Here is a 14,669-nt window from a genome sequence, read left to right as displayed (position 1 = left end):
CCTTCAATCTGCGTGTGTTAGTAAATCATCGGGTTTATGATTTAAGCATGACATAACGGTTTAAACCCCTTTGAGAAATGAAGACCCCCTGCTTCTCAGACTGAACCTGCATGCAGCCGTCGTCAATACAAACATGTTTGAAATGTATAACAAGCACTTTCTCCCTGTTTTGCTGCGTCAGATGATGGTTAATAGGACCACTGAGGTAGAGAAATTTATCCAGTTCCTCTTCTTTCTTTTCTTCTTTTTATTTCCTCACGTTTGGCATGAAGAACTGAACTCACCTATTCATTCAGATGTTATTTTGAGATCTTTGCATGACTGGTGCTCGTCATCTGTGCATCATCCACAATACGTCACATATGCATCTGTGTTTGTGACATGATTTTAATGTGTATTTTCTTTATAATTGTGTTTGCTGCTTTGAGTGATGATGATGATATTTCATTTGGATAAATGCCAATCATAGATGGATTTAAAAGTGCAGACAGTGTCTGTAATCCTCTCCATCACGAGTTGGGATTTCAGTCTCTGTCTGTCGTCCATCTTAAGCTGCACTTTAACATTAGTGATTGTGATGAGGTTGAGTCGGTCATTTTTACAAGAGGATGGCTTAAAGAAGGCTTTTGTTTGATTTCTAACAATGTCTTTGCTTTGCTAGATATAAACTCCCATTCAAAAGTTAAGGGTCACTTCCATTCTTCAATAATTCCATTCTTTTAGAATAATCGTAAACTCGTCAAATCTGAGGAATAACACAAATGTAACTTTGTTTATTATAGACGTTGTTTAGTGACAAAACTTTTCTCAACAACTGATACTATTGAAGGAGTTGCAAACTTTTATTATTAGTTCAAAAACCTTTTATTAAAATGATTTTGTTTATATTTTTATCACAGCATAATTCCAAACATTCAGACACATGCCTTCAGATAAAACGGTTTGTACGCTCATGAAGAACATTTCATTCAAGTGACCCTAAACTTTTGAGCGCTGCTGTAGTCACATATCCGCTCACCCGGGGCAGATAACAACACTTTAGCGGAACGGACGATTATTTCACTAGTTTGATGTTAAAGGTCAGACTGAGCCCAGCGGCATGAATTTACCTGTTAACTGCATCTGAGCGATCGAATTAAGCTAATAACACAAAGCCTGCACTGAAATGTGTTACCGTTAATAAATCATTCTTTATCAACATCCCTCCGTCCAGCAGAAATGTTGTCTGAACACTCATGATCACGTACATTGAGCTGTCGCATGATGCATTATAAATATAATAATATAATATAATACTTTTGATATAATCATCCAGTGTATTGATATTTGAGATCGACGTCATGGGTGTTATATATTGGCAGGATGTATGAGTGATAAAATATTTAAAATATAAAGTTGTATAAATATTAATATTGTACTCGCATAATGGAAATATCATTGGGAGTTTTTTTCAATGATTTCTTTGAGGATAATGCACAGCATGCTGCATGGCATCCTTTCTTTTGATTCGCATCAGCTTTGAACATGTTTCACACAATCTGTATGTTCTTCACACTTTTGTAAATGATGTTTTCACATTAAATCGGACCCTGACTTTCAGAACGGGAAGGTAAGGCAAGAATTTCACGTATTCAAACTCCTCTACAATCTCTACCTTTAAACTCACGACATTATGATATGATCCACACACACTGCACTTCTGTGTTTTTAAACATTACGTATGCTTTAAATGTTTTGTTTTTATTATTTTCCATTATGTTAAAAACAACGTTTACTGAGATTCTCTTTGTCTTGTGCAATGTTTTATTTCCTAACTTCTTTTCGGTTTATTTCAACTCTTTTCTTTCTCAGTTTTGGGTTCTTTTTTCAGTTTGCATGCTCGTGTTTTGGAGTTTGACCTTAGTAGTCACGATACAAATCAAAGGATTGTCTCCTCTAGCTGAGGCGCTGATGTTCTCCATCAGTTCTACATTGTTGTGATGTTCGGTGTGTTTGCTGCATGCTGTTATGATGAGAATCAGGCGCCACTAACTGGTTCCAGACCAGCACTTATTGGTTGCTTCCGGAGCATGTGTTTGCAGGGGTGTCGCTTGACCTCTCACGTGTGTCGTGTCTTTGATGTTTTGTCGTTCTGGTAGAGTGGATTCACACCCCTGCACATCGCCGCTCACTACGGTAACGTCAATGTGGCCACACTGCTGCTCAATCGAGGGGCCGCTGTGGATTTTACAGCAAGGGTGCGTCTTTGTATTCCACAGTCATGTCAAATAAATTCAGTCTGTTGTGACATTGCTGTCAGATACATCACAGGTTTTGTTTATTTATAATGATTATGGTTTTGCTGTTTTTTATAGAATGGCATCACTCCTCTTCATGTGGCGTCGAAGAGGGGAAACACTAATATGGTCCATTTGCTGTTGGACAGAGGAGGTCAGATTGACGCCAAAACAAGGGTCAGTTTTACTTTTTTTTACTTTATTTTTGTGAAGCACGTTCGTGTAATCCAAACAAATGAAAGGCAGGTATATAAGAACCAGAATATTAGCTCAAAATGCACAAGAAATGCTAGAAAATGTATATATAAAATATGCAGCCGCAGAGAAAAATAAGAGGGTAAAAATACACACCTATTTTCAGTTTTTCTGAATGTACTTTTTATAGGTATGTGTTTAGAGAAAATGATCATTTTTTGGTTTCATTCTACTGAGTCCTACTTCAAATTGATAACAATATTTCTCCCGAATTAAAAAAAATATATATATATTTGCATTTACTTGCAGAAAATGAAAACTAGAGAAACAGGTCAAAATATGCTCTGGTGTACAGTATGTTCTCCAGACCTCAAATACTGCAACGCAAACAAATTCATAATTACTTTTAAGCAGCAGTCATACACTATTTGAAGAATTTATGTCCAAAAAGAAATAACTCTGTTTATAAAATTCATACAATCATGTTTTTATTATGTTTTATTGCGTTAATTAGCTGTTTTAGTTATTATGGCCTAAATCAGAACAAACCGACTGCAGTTTGCTACTCTCCTGTAGTTCAGTGGTTAGAGAGCAAGGGCGCTAGCAACGTGAAGGTCATGTGTTCGATCCCAGGGATTGCACTTAAACATGCAATGGAAGTGCCTTTGGAAAAAATCGTCTGCCAAATGAGTATATGTAAATTTGATTGATATTATTACTAATGCACAATAAGAAAAGATGATTTTTCAAAAATACAAATAAATATATATTTTTGGAAATAAACTCTTCATTTGTTCTAAAATATTTTTTACGTGATAGCCTGGATTTTTCTCACAGTTTTCATGTGTCTTGTCATGCTGTCAGTGTTTCACATTGATGTTGACTTTATGTCACTCCTGAGGTTTGATTATGTTGAAATTCAACAGACGCTGGACTGAAATGACCACAATACATCTAGAAATGATGATTAAATGGACATTTGGAATGGTCTCTTCATTTTTCCTGCAGATTCATATTGTTGATGAAATCTATGCAATATTTTGGGGGAAGTGTTGCCTCCTGTGTGCAAGTGACTGCTAATGACTCATTGTAGTTGTGTGCGTGTGTTTGTGTGCAGTCTGACTGAAGGACTGTGTTCTCATTGAAATGTTGAGCCTGCAGTCCGGAGTCCAGCTGGTTGTGTCCTTTATCTTTGTTCTTCAGTCTCTCCCTCCTGCAGTCTCCTGATGTGACTCTCTCTCTCCCTCTCTCTCTCTCTCTCTCTCCATCTCTCTCTCTCTCTCTCTCTCTCTCCATCTCTCTCTCTCTCTCTCTCTCTCTCCATCTCTCTCTCTCTCTCTCTCTCCCTCTCTCTCTCTCTCTCCATCTCTCTCTCTCTCTCTCTCTCTCCCTCTCTCTTCAGCAGTGATGCACTGCACTGCAGAATCACAGAATTATTATGAGAGTAGATAGACTAAATGTAACTTTTTCCATTGAAAAGTGAAAATCAAAGGCCTTTGAGGGTAAAGGTTTGTACACACCGCGACTGTAATCATGTGTGCTTATCGGCAGCTTTCGTCAAGATGTTTTTCGTCATACATACCCAAGCAATTTTAACTGCAGATGAGCCGAGTGAACATGCAAATTCACTCCACCGGACATAGATGTCGCTTGATGAAAAGAAGTTTACCCCGGTACACAAGGAGGCGCTGCGCAACTTTATGCTTCTGACACGCGCTTGTCACACAGAAGAAGATTTCATTCCAAATGGGATATATTGCCCTCCAAAAGGCACTTCGGGAAGGGGACACCGAACAAAATGACACCTCAAATAAATGTAAAATAACGTTGTTTTTATTGCTCCTTTCGCCAAGTGAATTTTAAACGGACACATAAGAGGTACAATTAAGTTTTTGCCTCCAGAGTTTCCACAGCGAAAGCTTTACTCTTCGAAGGGAATAGGGCATAGGGATGATCACTTCCAAATGGAACGCAGGGTTCGTCTACTTACTTTGTTGGTATCAATGTGTGCTCGGCAAGACCATTTTGTGCTCGAGCGCCTCCATGTCATGTTTTACTGTAACTTTAGCAGCTCCAGGCACGTGAAAAAAAGCGGCAATCTCATTGGTCAGATATTTTTCACACGGCTGGTCAAACATAAAAAAGGAGCCAAAATAACGCTTTTACGGCATCAGTTTGCACACTCACATTGGCACCTTTTGTGTAGTCATGAGACTGTAAACGTTGGTGATAAGCTTTGCGAAATTATCGTCCCGATGTGAACAAGCCTTTACACTTCACATATAGGTGTGTGTGTAGGAGGTGTTACTAATGAGTATTTGTTGTGTGGTTTGCATTTACTTAAAGGAACATTCCACTTTTTTTGGAAATGTGCTAATTTTTTCAACTCCCCAAGAGTTAATAAATTGAGTTTTATCGTTTTGGAATGTATTCTGCCGATCTCCGTGTCTGGTGATAGCACTTTTAGCATAGCTTAGCATAGATGATTGAATCTAATAAGACCAGTAGCATCACGTCTAATGGAAACAGGATAACGTCAGTCAACATATACAAGTTATCTGGATTGGGACTCTTTGAAGGTGTTGCGTGATAACACTGCGCCTGCTGCGGCCATGTTTCGGCAGTAAACTTCCCTGATCTTTATGCCAGAATAGGAGTGTAGTTCCTAATCAATTTGGCCTAGAAAATCTCAACCTGTCATTTTTCTGCTGTCTCAGTACACGATATAACTACAGAAGAGTCAACTCAACTTATTAAATCTGTGGGAGTTGGAAAATGAGCATGTTATTAAAAAAGTGGAATGTTCCTTTAACATCGCAAAACGCTTCATAATGAAATTGCTGAAGTGACCTTTCGCCGTATATGTGTTTTGTGTGTGTTGCAGGATGGTCTCACACCTCTACATTGTGCGGCGAGGAGTGGGCACGACACAGCAGTCGAGCTCTTACTGGAGAGAGGAGCCCCCATGCTGGCCAGAACGAAGGTACTCACGGTACACACAAACGTCATAATATCACTGGCACAAGATCATTCTTAATGCTTAAGATCATTTGTTTTTTTCTTTGTCAGAATGGTTTATCTCCGCTTCACATGGCAGCGCAGGGGGACCATGTGGAGTCTGTTAAACACCTGCTGCAGCACAATGCACCTGTTGATGATGTCACACTGGACTATCTGACCGCCCTGCACGTGGCCGCTCACTGTGGTCACTACAGAGTCACCAAACTTCTGCTGGACAAGAGAGCCAATCCAAACGCTCGAGCCCTGGTACATCATCTCTTCTCATTCTGATCTCCTCATCCTCTGGTGCGATTTTTCAAGATCTCTCATTTCTCGATTGCGCTGTTGGTTTCTTTCAGAACGGTTTCACGCCGTTACACATCGCCTGCAAGAAAAACAGAGTGAAAGTGATGGAGCTCCTGGTGAAATATGGCGCGTTCATTCAAGCCATCACTGAGGTACGAGCTTGCACACAGATTTTGAGAAATAAACAGGCTGTGGATCTGATGAAGGATTTGACTGATTTTGCTTTCCTTTCTCTGTAGTCCGGTCTCACACCCATCCACGTGGCAGCGTTCATGGGTCATCTCAACATTGTTCTTCTCCTCCTGCAGAACGGAGCTTCACCTGATGTCAGCAATATAGTGAGTTAAAAGTGTCACACTGTGTGCTTATACTTATTTTAATAACACTTCATTAAAATGGTACTTGAGAAGTCTTCAGGGGGATAGCCAGCACCCACTTGAATAGGCCCACCCAGTTGTTACAAAAATATTGAATTTATTATCAAATTATTGTTATTTCATTGCGTTCAATATAAATTACAAACATGACTGTGTCATCTCATCGTTGTCCTAGATTAATTTGATCTTTGTTAGGCAATTAGCAGTAATCTTGCCTGAGCCATTTCATGAGCCTGAGTTTGTGTATTCACGCATTGCACTTTGCAAATTGTAGTAGAACATAATTCTGCTGTTAAAAACTTGATATAAAAACTGCCTTTTGTGATTATTATTTTAGCGTTAATTATTATTTAATTTGATTAACTTATTAATTAAACAAGTGCTATTTTCGTCTTTACAAAAATATTTTTATTACAAAAAATGTATAGGATAAAAACGGCTGTATTAGCCAATCAAAATACGTTTCATTTGAGCAGTATTAAACAAACTAATGATTAAATAAGCATCATTTTTCATTTTTCAGGAAGTAATTATCGAGAACTTAGACATAAATACAGATTTAAGAAGTTCATGCCGGTTCTTCATTTGGGACTTTTGGCCCCAGTGGGCCATGAGGTATCAGATCATGGGGAGAGCAAAAGAGCAAAGGCAAAATGCATTAAATGAACCCGTCTGTATTTTTTGTCCCAGCGAGGAGAGACGGCTCTACACATGGCCGCACGGGCTGGACAGGTTGAGGTGGTTCGCTGTCTTCTGCGGAACGGTGCCATGGTGGATGCAAGAGCGAGGGTGAGACTCACGTCCAAAACTGCTCACTTGTTCACTGCATTAATATTTCCCTATATAGCAAACGACATGAGTTCACTACATAAGAATAAAGTAAACGAAAATAAGCAGACACTAATGTAAATGCCATGCGTCAGAGCTACAGTATTTGTTTACATGTCTTGTTGTCATAAGGAGGACCAGACTCCTCTTCATATCGCCTCTCGTCTGGGTAAAACTGAGATGGTTCAGCTCCTCCTCCAGCACATGGCTCACCCGGATGCCGCCACCTCCAATGGTTACACCCCTCTCCACATCGCTGCTCGCGAGGGACATCTGGACGTGGCTTCAGTGCTACTGGAGGCCGGAGCCGCACACTCTTTAGCTACCAAGGTACCGGGGACAAATCAAAATGTTTTACAGTCAATAAAATTATGTTAATTTAACTAAACGACATTAAGCCAAAATGACTTTGCTTTGTAGAAAATTTTTAGAATCCTTATTATTTCAGTTTTGGATTTAATAGGCATAAGATTAATCAGGTAGTGATGCTCTATTTGTTAACGTTAGCTATTTCTATCTACATAAACCGCCGGTCCCCTTGCATGGAATTCTCCATGTTGTTCCTACAGTAGCCCTAAACGGACAAACTTCTCTTCAGAGCATGATTCTTAAATAAATGATCTCCTTTGGCAAAGAAGTGAAAACGTGACATCTTTGTTCTGACCGTAGTGCTTCGTAAGGGAGGGGTGAGCGGTGGAGTGAGCCGTTGGTTACAATTCACAACCTCACCACTAGAGGCCGCAAAATTTCATACAGTCTATATTGACTGGATTAGATCAAATATTATTTTGGTTTTATGCAACTTTTCTGTTTGTCAAGGATTTGTTTGTTCATCTGTGTTGTGTATTTAAACATCTACAGAAAGGGTTCACGCCTCTACATGTGGCATCAAAGTACGGCAGTCTGGATGTGGCCAAATTTCTTTTGCAGCGACGGGCTTCTCCGGACTCGGCTGGCAAGGTAAACATCTAGGCAAACAAAGATATTAGTGTGTCTGCAGGGTATTTTTGAAAAATATAGCCTGTACGTTATATTAATATTGGGTTTATAAGCATTTTATATACCTGTAAACGTTATTTAAAACCAACACATAGGGTCTAATTCATAGACTTGTGTTTAAAAGAAATACATTCAGGCTCTGTTGACAGCAACAGTACCGGTAAGCACAGCTTCACTTTCTGATAACAGAAATTTATCTTAAAAAATAAAAAACATTATTTTCTTTTGTTTTGTTTAATAAGGAACCGTGTTTTAAACGGTCCCGATGCTGTGTTCTAATATAGAGGATAATACTAAACTTACACAAGCTTAACACTTAGTCCCTGTTAACATTATGTTTTATCACGTGTGGTGGAGCTTAATGCTTATGTGATGCTAACATTTCCCCTGTAATCGTGCTGCTAACCCCTCGTCCCTGCAGAATGGTCTCACTCCTCTACATGTCGCTGCTCACTATGATAACCAGAAGGTGGCGCTCCTACTTTTGGACAAAGGGGCATCTCCTCACGCCACAGCCAAGGTGAGGAGACTTCATCCTGACAAACGATGCCCAAAATAATCCTACTCGAGTTCAAAAATCACATTCTTATCAAGATACTGTTCCTGAGAAATAACATATTTTTTATCCATTCATTTTGGATTATTCAAGTGATAAAAATGAAGGGGTTTTGTTTACAACGAGATAAAATATCTGCCAATGGGGTTGAAAAGACGAGCTTGATTCAAAGCTATACCAAGGTTATTATTTTAACCCTATTGGCTTATTTTTTTTCTAATTAAAAATAATGAGTAAGAAATTAATATGGAGAGATTATTCAGATGTGTTCATGAAGGGTGCATGCTTCAGTTCTTCTGTGCCGGGCAGAATGACTTTACATAAGTCATTTTATTTTTAACTTTAAAAAATGTTTTACTTAGTTTTATTATGAGATTTTTTTGTCATTTTCTTATCTTTCTTATAGTTTATTATTATCTTATGTCACTTTATTATCTATTTCGTTTTATTTAATTGCTATTTAGGTTTGATATATTTTTATTTCAGTACATTCCAAAGGCAACATTTCACATTTTCATTTTAAGTTTAAAAATAATAGTTTTTTTCTTTATTATAAGCAGTAATGTGTAAATAGCTTTAGATAACACCTTATAATAACGGTGAGGTATGAGCATAATAATGAACAGTGATTTAAAAATATTACGAAAATGTACACACATGAAATAATTTTTTTCCAATATTTGAAGTTATTATTTGAAAAATTCATATACATTTTTTTTTGGTCTGTTCTTTCAACACAGTTGTCTAAAAAAGCAATAAAAAAGCACTTCTGTCATTGTTTCAGAAAAAAGGAAAAATATTATGATGCTTTAAACAAGAAAATGCTTTTTGCAGATTTTTAATTCAGTTTGTAATTCTGAAAGCATTCTGTCAATACCTGAATTCCAATTCAGCAATGTAACATACGTGTGTGTGCGTTTGTCTTCTTGCAGAACGGATACACTCCGCTCCACATCGCTGCTAAGAAGAATCAGATGGAAATAGCCACGACACTTCTGCAGTACGGAGCAGAGACCAACATTCAGACCAAACAGGGTGTGACTCCACTTCATCTGGTGTCTCAGGAGGGTCACAGTGAGATGGCTGCTCTTCTTCTACAGAGAGGATCACACGTCTATGCTGCCACAAAAGTAAACCACTGTCACACAGCAAAATCTAAGAATGTTGATAAATGAAAAATGTACTTTCCTAGGATTCATCTCGTTGTTGTTTTCACGTTAATAAAAGAAGGAAAGATGACAGGCAGGCATACAGATTCATGCACTGCTGTGGTTTGAGCTTGTGTCAGGTTTATCTGTTCTAGTAACCCAGGGAAGTGTTTCAGTGGTAAATAAAAGTGACGTCTGCAGGGGATGTTTGGAGAATTCGATTAAACCTTTAAAGTGGCCGTTTCTGCATATCTCATGATAATCTTGAGTATTTACAGAATAGTATCGCACCCTTCAAACATCCGTAGAGTCTTTAGTTTGATCACATTTATTAAAGACAGATAGATCTGTACGATTATTTCGGAAGACATATGACCCGTGCGAGGCGGGTGTGCGCCATTTATAAGTTTCAAACGATCTCCAAATCCTGTGTTATATCCACCGTTTATATAACATCCATCACTGAAATGCCGTGAACAAACACACCTCAACTTTTCTCACTATGGCAAGAGTAACAAGGTGCAGCTGCAGGCGCACAGCGCAGCCAATCATGATAGTAGGCGGGTCTGCCTATCACTCGACGGTTGACGCAGGGGTGGGATATTTATTTGCTTTTCAAGCAGAACTGCCGAATAAGGGACTAAGAAAGGTTGTTATGATACGGATTTTCTTGTTAGAAAAAAAACTTTACGAAACCTAAAACGAACGCTGGGGAGGTTTATCGAGCACAGATATACTTGTTTTTTGATAAGTTGATGTCAAGCATGAGAAGATAGCACGTCTTTACGAAGTCATAAAGCATGAAACACATTAAATCACCCCTTTAACATATGAGAATATAAAGGTATAAAGGTATAAAGAGATATAAAGATTCAAGATCTTTATTGTCATGTGTACCTAGGTACAATGAAATTCTTATTTTGTTTTATTTCGTAATTTTGTTTTTAAAAGGAATAGAACGTTAAAATGCTATCAAGTTTACACTTCAAGCAACACAACATGGAAACGAAATCTATAATAAATCTTCTTGTAGACAAATTTTCTGCTTCACTTTGTGTAAAAAATGGAATAAACATTTCTTAAATTGTAGACAACGTTTTACAATGAAAGACAAAACAAAGAACGGATTATATGGTAATGCCCGGATTCCATGCATCCAGTTTAGAAGTCAGAAGAGTTTTGTTCCCATTAGCATTAGTTTAAACTTGTGCTAATAAACTCAATTATACACGTTTTTGGATATTTCTACATGTTTTATCAGATATTTGCGGACTCATTTCATACCATCTGTTTCAGTCCGTCTGTTGTCTGTAATTTCCTTAAACTCCTGATTGATGTGGATGAGAGTTTGTACAGGATTTCTAACACATAGAGTTTGGCATCCAGGTGCTCATGAACAGAAATACAGGACGTGTAGTTACCTGTACTACTGATGTCATGTTTCAGAGCGGTCTGACATCTCTTCATCTCGCTGCCCAAGAAGACAAAGTTGGTGTTGGTGAGATCCTAGTTAAAAACGGCGGCAGCATCGACCAGCAGACCAAAGTGAGAGATTTTGTGCTATTGTGTCTCAAAACAAAACAGTGACACAAAAATGTGAATAGTTCAGTAATGAACGATGCTTTGCGCTCTTTCAGTTGGGATACACTCCTCTGATCGTGGCGTGTCATTATGGAAACACCAAGATGGTTAATTTTCTATTGAAAAGTGGAGCCAGTGTCAACGCCAAAACAAAGGTATCTCATTCAACCTACTTTTATTTTTTGAATAAGTTAAAGAATTTACTATTTAAAAGAAACTTGTTTTTTCAGGGACGTGTTGGCTTCTGTGATTTTGAATATCCAAAGTTACAGTTACATGTTACTAGTATCTTATTTTGGAAAGATATTTCTGAATATAAAAATGCATAAATCGAGAATTCATTTTTACTTCACCATTGTTGCACATGTACAGTATGATGGTTGGTCAATATAGTGTTTGTCCCGCCTCTCCCCACTTTGATTGGACGGTTGTGTTAAAAGGACAGTGACGAGCTCTGCAACATTTTTTGCCAAAGTATTAGAAAAAAAATATTTTGTGATTTTTAAGGTCCTACTTTGGTTTACGGAGTGTCCAACAACAAGTTTACGTACATACACTTTGTAAAAACATTTTCATTTCTAATAATAGGCTGTTATTATTACCTTACTTCTTGTCAGACTCTCAAATGATTCGTTCTGCGATTTATTGTGTACTATAAAATGTTTTTCCCAGAATGGTTACACACCTCTACATCAGGCCGCACAACAAGGCAACACACACATCATTAATGTTTTACTGCAGTGTGGAGCCAAACCCAACGCCATCACTGTGGTGAGTAAACATACAAACACACACGCATGCACTTACAGATGTGGTATTAATCTTTTGAATTGTGTTTTGATGTTGTGTGTTTAATGAAGAATGGAAACACGGCTCTGGCCATCGCACGCCGCCTCGGCTACATTTCTGTGGTCGACACACTGAAGGTCGTAACGGAGGAAATCATCACGACCACAACGGCAAGTTTAAAAAAAAAATGCATTCACAGAAATTCATGGACTTAAAGGTGAACTGTGTAAGTAACAGAGACCACTATTGGCGCAGTTGGAAATTGCAACCTAAAGCTCCGCCACCATCCTCTCCCTTCTATTAGAGTAGCTACGGTTGCCGTCACAGGACAAAAGGGTTCAATAAATGATAGCGGCCACTATCGGTGGTGTTGATAATTGCAATCTACATCTCACAGGCGAACAACACACTGAAGTTACGGACACAGGACAGAGATGTCGTCGTCTGAGACAGCAGAGAGTAACCTTTGCAAATCAAGTGACGAGGTTTATTTACAAAGAAAAACAAATTAATTAAATTGACTTAATTCATTATTTACTCTAATCGTTATATATTTAAAATTATTGTTACTTGTATAACATTGTGTCAGTGATGTATTCGCTTATTTTGCATAGCATTTTTTGGCACGGTAACTTGGTTCGTAACATACAGCCTATTTAAACCGCTTGCTAATGCTAAAGTAAGGCATCACCCCAATTGATCAATTGTATCTTCTCAAATCTTCGTTGACACTGTATTACTGATAAACTATGCAACTTGGAAGTTTGGATTTTATCCTATCAATTATTAAATTACACATTTGTATGCACAGAAGCTAAGCAGTATTATAATATAATTTACACCCGATGTATGCAAATTATGATTGTAAAAATGATTTCTAACTTGATTTGCACACGGCCATGCAAAAAGGAATTATAGTACAATAACAAAGTGCTAAAAACAAGAAAAACTCACCTGATGCTCATGCTCATCTTTTAGCTAACACTTCAAACAAACACTTCACTTATATAGCGGAAATTAGACAAACTTACCGGTCCAGCAGAAAGCTTGCAACTTCGGCGTCGCTTGGCAAACCCTTTTCCTGCTTCAGTGCCCTCCATTTGGGAAAAGCCATGCCGATGTTTATTCGGGTTTTCTGACGTTTTTTGTCTCGACTTCGCCTTGCTGCGTCGTATTTTCTCTTTTTTGAACGAACAGATTGACGCTCTAACGGCTCTTGTGCGGAGTATGTGTGGTCCGCCATTAGCGCAAATTTTGCTTCTTACTGCAACAAAGAACCGTTTATATTTCTACTAAAAAACACGACAAGTAAATGCTGTTATTGTTCTTCCTCTTCTTCTGCTAATCCTTCTATGTAGTCGCTTTGAAGCTGCCCCAAAAAACAGCCGAAGAAGAAGAACATATTCTCGCGCATCCTTCGTTTTACGAAACGCGCTCAGTTTGTCCGTGTAGTGCTACTATAGAAACATGGCTGTGCACATTAATAAATTACATGTAAGGGTGTGCCCGCGGTGTATATACATAAAATGGCTCATTGTAAGGTAATATAAACATTTCGTTTCATTTTGTAAGGTATTTCTTCACCACTCACAACATAGTTTTGTATTATATATTACATTTAGGTGAATAAATCCTTCAAAATCCTACACATTGTACCTTTAAAAAAAAATACAGTACGGGTCTGAGGGGACACTTCACCCAAAAATAAAAAGTCTCTCATCATTTACTCGCCATCATGTTGTTCCAAATCTGTATGAATGTCTTTGTTCTGATGAACACAGAGAAGATATTTGGAAGAATGCTCATAACCAAACAGATCTTGCCCCCCATCGACTCCAATAGTAGGAAAAATTACTTAATAATTTGTTCTGTTAAACACAAAAGATATTTTGAAGAATGTAGAACAACAAACCGTTCTGGGGCACTTGACTAACATTTATCCCACTATGGTAGTCAATGGGGGCAAAATCTGTCTCATATTTTGAGACTGAAGATGAGAAAATGATTTTCATTTTCGGTAAAGTGTCCCTTTAACTATATTATTATTGTTTATATCCCATATAGACGGTGACAGAGAAACACAAGCTGAACGTCCCTGAGACCATGACGGAAGTTCTCGATGTGTCGGATGAAGAAGGTGAGTGTGATAAAATAATTCCAAATGATATTACTATTATTCATCTGTATTATTATCGGATTATCAGTTTGCAATCAGATTTCTATTATCATGGATTAGATATATTTCTCATTATGTCGTTAGTTGTAATGAAGTTACTGGTGTGTATTACTGATGTATAGTCCCTGTGGCACATCAAATCTTGAATGTATTATAAGTGACGTTGGATAAAAGCATCTGCCGAATGCATAAATATATTAAAGATAGAAATGTCTCGCAGTTCTTCTGCATGTAGATGATGGGGCGATGTCCGATGACTCTTTTGATTTTGAAGGTACCAGCGTGTGAACAGAGTGTGCGTGATGATGCTTCACACTTTGGATTGAGATTTATTCGAATTATAACGCTTGCGTTCGAGTGTGCATTGCATGATGGGATTGTTTATCTTAGTTACCCGACTGAATGACCATCTAACCAATGATTTTTATCAAACTTAAA

The 14,669-nt window shown here is 38.0% G+C and overlaps 1 protein-coding gene across 9 annotated transcripts in view; it reads left to right on the top strand.

Moving 5' to 3' along the window:
* Positions 1-14,669, top strand: part of ank2b (ankyrin 2b, neuronal) — a 70,312-nt gene that overhangs the window by 18,942 nt on the left and 36,701 nt on the right. For 3 of the 9 annotated variants that reach the window (XM_056730610.1, XM_056730524.1, XM_056730690.1), the window contains exons 7-22: positions 2,139-2,237; positions 2,355-2,453; positions 5,356-5,454; positions 5,541-5,738; positions 5,831-5,929; positions 6,017-6,115; positions 6,845-6,943; positions 7,115-7,312; positions 7,844-7,942; positions 8,403-8,501; positions 9,470-9,667; positions 11,132-11,230; positions 11,323-11,421; positions 11,939-12,037; positions 12,127-12,225; positions 14,120-14,192. In XM_056730610.1, the coding sequence (XP_056586588.1) occupies positions 2,139-2,237; positions 2,355-2,453; positions 5,356-5,454; positions 5,541-5,738; positions 5,831-5,929; positions 6,017-6,115; positions 6,845-6,943; positions 7,115-7,312; positions 7,844-7,942; positions 8,403-8,501; positions 9,470-9,667; positions 11,132-11,230; positions 11,323-11,421; positions 11,939-12,037; positions 12,127-12,225; positions 14,120-14,192 (1,855 nt within the window). Of the gene's footprint in view, positions 1-181; positions 206-2,138; positions 2,238-2,354; positions 2,454-5,355; positions 5,455-5,540; positions 5,739-5,830; positions 5,930-6,016; positions 6,116-6,844; positions 6,944-7,114; positions 7,313-7,843; positions 7,943-8,402; positions 8,502-9,469; positions 9,668-11,131; positions 11,231-11,322; positions 11,422-11,938; positions 12,038-12,126; positions 12,226-14,119; positions 14,193-14,451; positions 14,506-14,669 lie in introns of all 9 variants that reach the window. The other 6 variants (XM_056730946.1, XM_056730271.1, XM_056730774.1 and 3 more) reach the window with 3 other exon arrangements.

Source organism: Triplophysa dalaica, chromosome 1 (genome assembly GCF_015846415.1).
Source record: "Triplophysa dalaica isolate WHDGS20190420 chromosome 1, ASM1584641v1, whole genome shotgun sequence".
Lineage (NCBI taxonomy): Eukaryota > Metazoa > Chordata > Actinopteri > Cypriniformes > Nemacheilidae > Triplophysa > Triplophysa dalaica.
This window is presented reverse-complemented; position numbering and strand designations above follow the sequence as displayed.